The 7333-nt window shown below is 32.6% G+C and overlaps 1 protein-coding gene and 1 long non-coding RNA gene across 3 annotated transcripts; one reads left to right on the top strand and one right to left on the bottom strand.

The window, feature by feature from the left end:
• Positions 1–877: 877 nt before the first annotated feature.
• On the top strand, positions 878–2420 carry LOC122724904. The gene is made up of 2 exons (XR_006352314.1): positions 878–1718; positions 1814–2420. It is a non-coding gene; the product is annotated as an uncharacterized LOC122724904 (long non-coding RNA).
• Positions 2421–4520: 2100 nt separating this feature from the next.
• LOC110621736 (histone H2A variant 1) lies at positions 4521–6968 on the bottom strand. 2 transcript variants are annotated; one of them, XM_021766024.2, is made up of 3 exons: positions 6808–6968; positions 6400–6520; positions 4521–5039 (listed from the first exon to the last, which is right to left on the bottom strand). In XM_021766024.2, the coding sequence occupies exons 2-3, from the start codon at positions 6511–6513 to the stop codon at positions 4743–4745; spliced, it is 411 nt and encodes a 136-aa protein (XP_021621716.1). In that variant the 5' UTR covers positions 6514–6520; positions 6808–6968; the 3' UTR covers positions 4521–4742. The 2 variants fall into 2 exon arrangements, with proteins under 2 accessions (XP_021621716.1, XP_021621722.1); XM_021766030.2 differs by having other exon boundaries at positions 6773–6909.
• Positions 6969–7333: the final 365 nt, after the last annotated feature.

The following is a 7333-nucleotide window of genomic DNA, read 5'->3' as shown; positions in this document are numbered from 1 at the left end:
TTTAATTTTTTTTAAAAAAAAATTAATGTTATAAAAAATTTTATATATTATTAAGCAAATTTAAAATTTTTGTAATAGAAAGTTTTCAAGTAAAATATAAAATTATTTAAAATAATTTCCGATAATAACAAACATATTCCAAAAATGCTAAGGTTGGAAGTTTGGTTGATGTACTAATAAAAGGTACCTAGGTTGGGGCATACAATACAGTACTCCCTAATAATAGTGTGGCGATTGAGGCAAGCATGCCATGTGCCTATTTATTGTTCCCAAAACAGCTCCTCCAACGGTGAAATCTGTTTCCATTGCCTCTTTATAGCAATCTTTTAGGCAGCAGGCATTTATAATTTCTCTGCTCTCTTAATTACATGAAGTGCATGCTCTCTGTCCATGGACGACAGAAATTGGCAACTAAAAGAAGACGTCAAATTGTGAACCACTTAATTATGGAGAAAAACGGGATGTACTTTATTAAGGTAACATTATGAGACTTTTTTTTTTTTTGAATTATGGAAAAAGCAGCACTTTAAATCAAATGTATTTTTATTTTTTTTTATCACGCTAAATTATTCAAGATTTTTTCATTGTTAATTTTATTTTATTAAAATTTTACGTGATAAATAAAAAAAAATTTTTAAGCGGATTCGATTCACTATAAATTTAACGGAAATCAAAATAAATATTATTTACTTTTTTTATAATAAAACTGACCTGTTTATATATCGAAAATATTTTTATTATAATAGATTATATCTAAATAAATATTTCTGATAGATAGATTATAACATAAATTGTTAGAAGAGAAGAAGGTGTGGATTTCAAAAACAACAGAAGAGAAGAAGGTGTCCAATCCCGAATCATACATTTGTAACTCGACTAAGAAGCCACCCGTATATGATATTTTAACTCAATTAAAGAGTCAAAAGTGGTGGCGTGGGTTAGGGCTGCAAAGTGATGAGAGACCTTAGAATTTGTGGGCCTTGATCACATTTTCAGTTCTTTTTTCCATTACAAGGCTTGTGGCCTATAACTCTCTTTGTTGGGCCCCACTTTACAAACAAGGTCACGCCAATCTCTAACTTTGGGTTTTTGCTTACAACAGCTTATACTTGATTGATTCCCATTACTCATTTTGCCGCTTCCATACGCAGAAATCTCTAAGAAGCAAAAATCAGGAATTTATCAAACAAGGGATAAGTTGTGGTCCTTGTCACCCCAGACGCACACAGGCTTATCTCTGCAATCTGTGCGCTTTGAGAGATGTAGATGGTGCACTGGCATGGCCACACGCCGCTGCCAAATAATTGATAGATTTTGTCATCTCATTTGCTTTGCAGGGGAGATAAGGGGCAAAAAAAGCCCCCCCCTTTTCGAAATTTTAATATTGAATGGTGTTGGTATGCCATCCTTGTCGTGGATGGTGGTCGTTGTCTCCTGTATTGGGACCTCATTATGCACTCATTAATAATGATGAGGACGGAGGAGGCTTTGGGTTTTGAAACGCACATGAGGACCTGTTAAGCTCATGGAAACCACAGCCCATGCTTGTACAATTCTCGGATCCACAAGAAGGCCCAGCCGGACTTTGATTCAGATGAATTTCTGATCGGATGGACTCCAACACCATGTTTGGAATGGAATGTTTCTCTTCCAAACTCAACACTTATTTGGGACTCGGTATTGCTGCTTCTCCGCTGCTGGAAGGCTGCCGGTGAATGGTAATTCGTTTCTCGTTTCTTTCTTTGCATTCTTCATTTCATGCTATTCTAATTTTCTAATTGTTTAGTTGAGATCTTTCCGAGTCCATATGTAGGGGCATACTTCAGCTTCTGTATGTTTTCTGAGATCCAAACATGGTCTTAGGAATTAGCTTGGTCACAATTCTAGGCCCCAGACGTGCCTTGTGTCTCTACTAAGTCTCACATTCAAAGGCCTCTATACGTCAAGAGATTATTGGTGTTGGGAAGGGCACCACTTTCAGCTTAATTTTCTTTTTAATGGGTAGATGTAGATTGGAATAATCAGTCGCACTCTATCAGCAAGATGGAAAAGACAGCAGAAGAGTCCAAGTTTGGTCACTTGACGGCACACAGAGAAGGTGGGAGACATATTGGTCCACCATGCTGATTTTGAATCCTACACACACAATGCTAGAGCTTCAGTCAAAGCGCTTTTCATTAAGAAGATGGTTATTGGCCTTGATTAAGAATTAGAGGAGTATCATTGTAGCCCAAGCCTCATCAAAGCTTGAGAAGAAAACTCTGGAGTATTGGTTCTCTATATCTAGAGCTTATTACCAAACAGTTTCTGTTCCAAAATATGAACTGGAACTGAAGAATTTTAACCTTTTTTTTATAATTTTTGCGGTTTATTTTCAGATCTTAATTATAAGTTGTTTATTATTATTATTATTATTATTATTATTTTCATGGTGTTAACATCTTTAAACCTTCAAAATGCATTAAAATTTATTGAAGTCATAGCCAGGGAACTATAGTAGAGGATAAAAAGGAAAAAAAAAAAAAAGGGAACATTAACACATTAAACAAAAGGGAAAAAGACAACCTACACAGCCATTGTTACCTTTTATGTGACTGGCAATGAAAAATTACTGCAATGTTTTAAGGTATGCTTAGTTGCTCACCTGTAAATTTCAGAACCCTCAATTGATTCTTCCTTAGCATGTCTAGTGTCCTATATTATAGGAAAATTGATGGGTTTATTATTAAGTAACTTAAGTTAATTATTTTGGGTTAAGTGAAAGGTGAGTTAAAAAATTATTTGGATAGATCAGACTGTTACAATGTGGATGTAATCCTTGAATTGCAGAAGCATTGAGTGGCATTTCTTATGATTTTTTGGTGAAAGATATTTATGAAAGGTATTTCTATTAAAACAGAGAAATGATATCTGGCAATCAGATGCTAATAGAAGATTCTCATCTAAACTGTCCTTCCTTTATATACCTTTAAGTTTTCTGCAGCATTTCACTCCGTGCCTGTAGTTTGCTTTACCTGCAAAATTACACACACACACAAATTAAGTGAAGTCAGAAACAGTTCTCGTTTGTTACTAACGAAAGAAACTAATGACCTGTTGCAGCTTGAACACTCCGAGAAAGATGGTTTATGGCTAGTTGATCGAACCAGTTATCGTTATATTACTATCTGCTTCTCCGGTGGCCTAGTGATCACTGCAAGAACGGGCAAGTGATGAAATTGGGAAGATGCCTCGGCAGAAGCAGCGATGAAAAAGAAATTTTGCTTCCATCTTTGGTATTAGAGAGAGCAAGAGAAAAAAAAGAAAAAGAAGAATATCCTAAGTTTGTATTAATACATAATTTTTACTTCTTGCAGAGAGACAGCAGGTCTAAATGCATGTATACATCAATTCCTTCCTTGTTGGGCCTGAAGATGCTACATTTGTCGGTATCATTAGATATTTAGATTTGGACAACATTGTTTGCATGATAGGATCACTGTGCTTGATTCTTAATGGAATCAAAAATAAAACCTATAAAGTACCTATTCCATTCAAGTGTGTTACAAGGTATATTCCTTTCATCCTGAAACACGACTAACATGACATCATACATTCCACTTAACATGAGCTCATTTTCATCCCTCAAAATATTACAGCTTAAGTTTAATTATGCTTGATTAATTTTTTTTATTATTATATTAAAGAACATAGATAAAGATTTTAGCATCAGATTTTCTTCTTTTGACTTGGACATGCACTTTTTTCCTTTCTCTTTAATTAGCTAGGGGACATTATTATTTAAATTTGATTTATATTAATTAAATATACAAGGAGTAAATTTTACATGCAAAATACATCAGATGAAGATGCGCTTTTCTTAATTAATTATAGTTAAAGAGTGATTTCATGCTATTCAAGCTTCTGACGCAGAAACCAATGCAAGCTTGTGACAGAAAAAACGACTTTTTTACGTATATTTTAATAGTGCTACTACCGCTTGTAAACTTTCAGATGCCTTTTTAATGTGATTTTTATATAAACAATTAATTTAATAAAAATATATATATTTATAATAATATTTATATATTTTTTATACATTTTTTCATTTAAAAAATTAAAATTTAAATATTTTTTAGAAATATTAAATTTTTTAAATAAAAATTATTAATGAAAAATATATTTTTATATAAATTATTAATTAAAATATATAAAACTAAAAGAGGTTAAAATTTAGAATAAATTTAAATAATTTAAATTAATTTTTAATTGAATTCAAATATATTCAAATATTACTAATATTAATTGAGTTTAAATATAGTTTAATTTTAATGGGTAACTACCCGTTTACATTCCTAAATTTAGAATTTCAGATTCCAAACTCAAATATTGTATTTTTCATTTAAACTTCAGCATCATCAAATACTGAATTATTTTCAAATTTTGCTTTTTTCATGAAATATTTTATTTCCCATTTTTCTTTTTTTGATCCGAGACCTTGTAGAAGGTATAAGCACTGCCACAGCCTTAGAGTATTAATGTAGTATTAATCAAGAGAAGCTAAGAAATTTAATTTAGCAATCCAACAATAAGCATCCTACTGTCAATAAACATAACAATTTGATGGCAAAACCCTAGATGTCATAATATTATATGTACTTAACAAGATGTACTAGACAAGGACCAACAAATACTAAACCTACATTATCCTAAAAAAGGTAGTCACATAAAACAGATAATCGTTCAGTTACAAAGACCTAAATTCAATCTTTAGTTGCTTTGTTGATTAGAGATTTGTGGATGTGAGGAATTACTCCACCACCAGCAATGGTTCCCTTGATGAGGGTGTCAAGTTCTTCATCACCTCTAATTGCCAACTGGAGATGCCTTGGTGTGATCCTTTTCACCTTCAGATCCTTGCTTGCATTTCCAGCCAGCTCAAGAACCTCTGCAGTCAGATACTCAAGAATAGAAGCCAAATAGACGGCAGCAGTAGCCCCAACGCGCCCATTTGCAGATGCCCGTTGCTTCAGATGCCGATGAATCCGACCAACAGGAAACTAAGAACATTCATGAGAAAAAAAAAAGAAAAAAAAAACATGAGGCATGTATCAAATGCATGCATAGCGTTGCATTACCGAGAAAACTTGAACATAAGCCATGTAGACAAATTTCACGCAATTGGCCTGCCTTGGTTATTTCAAACAAATTTTTTTGCAAAATTCTTTTTTGCCCTCTAAAACTCAAACCCCATTGTTTATGGGGTCTGATAAACTTCCCTATTTGACCTCCAAACCAGTAACACGGGAAATACAAGTACAACTCTGGAATTCTATTCGACAACTCTAATCGCGCCTAACCTTCTTCATTTGAGTAGCCCCAAATATAACTCTATGCAAATTTATATCATTATAGAACTGTTAAAAAAAGAAAAATGGAAAAAGATTGTATTAACAAAAATTTATATTAACTTATACCATAATGGTAAACATTAACTCAAACCTTGAAAATCTTAAAGACGTGACCATGAATTTTAGAGCCCCAAAAAGACTTTATATTTACCAAGCGCCTATTATAAAATAAATTTTCCATTTAGATTCATCCAAACTAACAGTTCAGTTGGATGAAAGCAAAGAAAATATTACATTGAAACTAGAATATTCTGACGTTAAATGAAAATAACTCTTTTTACATTATGTAAAAAGAAAATATTGCAAGGAAAATTGCTTTTATAAATAATAAAATTTTAATTTTATTCCTAAAAATTAAAAAAGAGCCTATAACTATAGGCTTTTTTACTGAAGGCTCGAACTCAGAGTACTACTATACTTCACATTATTTTCATTTTCCTTTGGCCATTGAAAGAGAAACAAAATGGGTGACAGCTCTTCCACTTCCCTTAATAGGACTTCCAGGTTTAACTAGAATTCCGAGCATTTGTTGCTAGGATGTAAAGGACAAAGAAAGACAAAAGGAGCAGTGTATATGAACTTTCAAATAGAGATAGGTACACTGGAAAAGAGACCGACCTATCTGATAGTTTCATGCTACGGATATATATAGGCTAGACACATCATGTTCGTGTAATGAACAGAAAATCAATCTCAAATATACCGCATACCCCCAAACATAACCAGCCAAAAACAAGACTGTTTAAGCCTTAATCAATTGCAACCATATGCAACTGCGTTTAATTGGCCAACGCTTTTGCTGTAAGTGAAAAGCATGCTCTTCCCACAATAAACTAGGAAACTGTGAAAATTTGGTTACATCAACAAATTTATTAAATGCCAAAACAATAGATCCATCAAATGTCTATCAAAAGAAGATGCTACCATATGTGAACCCAGTTAAGAGGTATTTTTCTACAAACTACATAACATTCTTCAAACAAAAGGCTACAGTGTCGGTGAAATTTACCTGAATACCGGCACGAGAAGACCGGGAAATAGGCCTCTTCTTATCCTTGTCTTTGTCCTTACTAGAGGCAGTGGTTTTAGCTGCCAAAAGCCCCTTCCCTCCTTTTCCAGCCATCTTTCACCTGTTTATTTCCCAAAATTCAAAAGGTAAAGCAAGTGTTCAAATTCTTGAAAAAACTAAGAGCAAAGTGTAAATGGAAATTATATAGAAAGTGAGGGCCGCCAGAAATGAAAGCCCCATCTCGGCGCAAAACTTCTATATTTCACATATATACACGTGCGTTCAACCTCAAGAAAATCTTAGATCTGTTTGATATTATAGAAAATTTCAAAAAAAGAAAAAGAAAATTTCACTGCCACAGAAAGATTCATACTTCAACCAAACAGTAATAGGGAGAGAGAGGGAGACCTTAGAGTTGAAGCAGAGAGGAGGAAGAATTTGGGTGCTAAAGATTTAAAATGATGGGTGAATTTTATATTTAGGGTTTTATTGACAAATTTATGCAGGCGGGATTTGAAACTGAAAGCAAAAAGGGGCGGTTTAATTTGAGTGGGAAAATGGCAGATTTTGGATTTCGAAATTCCTTCCTTTTGTATAGCTGTCCCTTATCTTCTCATTAATTACATCCATTTTCCCACTTCATAATTTCTATTTTTCCATTTCTATTTTATGTTCATAGTTTTAATAAAATCATTTATTTTTATTTTTATTTAAAAAAGAATTGCTCTAATTTGTAGCAAATTTCAAAGTTAACAGTTACCATATCTATTTTGTCTCTTTTATACATATTTTATTTTTAATTAATTGATAATTGTGTATTTATAGTATTAATTTATTTTAAAAAAGGCTGCAGACAGCAGCTTCTTCCTTTATTTTTATTATTATTATTATTAATATTTAACAAATAATATAATAACATGTACGGATTTAATTT

Source organism: Manihot esculenta, chromosome 1, assembly GCF_001659605.2.
Source record: "Manihot esculenta cultivar AM560-2 chromosome 1, M.esculenta_v8, whole genome shotgun sequence".
Classification (NCBI taxonomy): domain Eukaryota; kingdom Viridiplantae; phylum Streptophyta; class Magnoliopsida; order Malpighiales; family Euphorbiaceae; genus Manihot; species Manihot esculenta.
Note: the sequence above shows the minus strand (reverse complement) of the source record. Positions and strands in the feature narration are given on the sequence as shown.

Excerpts from the sequence above, each read along its gene's own strand:
- LOC110621736 (XM_021766024.2), bottom strand. The coding sequence starts at position 6,513 with ATGGCTGGAAAAGGAGGGAAGGGGCTTTTGGCAGCTAAAACCACTGCC. Across the intron at positions 5,040-6,399 it reads CTTCTCGTGCCGGTATTCAG|TTTCCTGTTGGTCGGATTCA; the intron begins GTAAATTTCACC and ends GAATGTTCTTAG.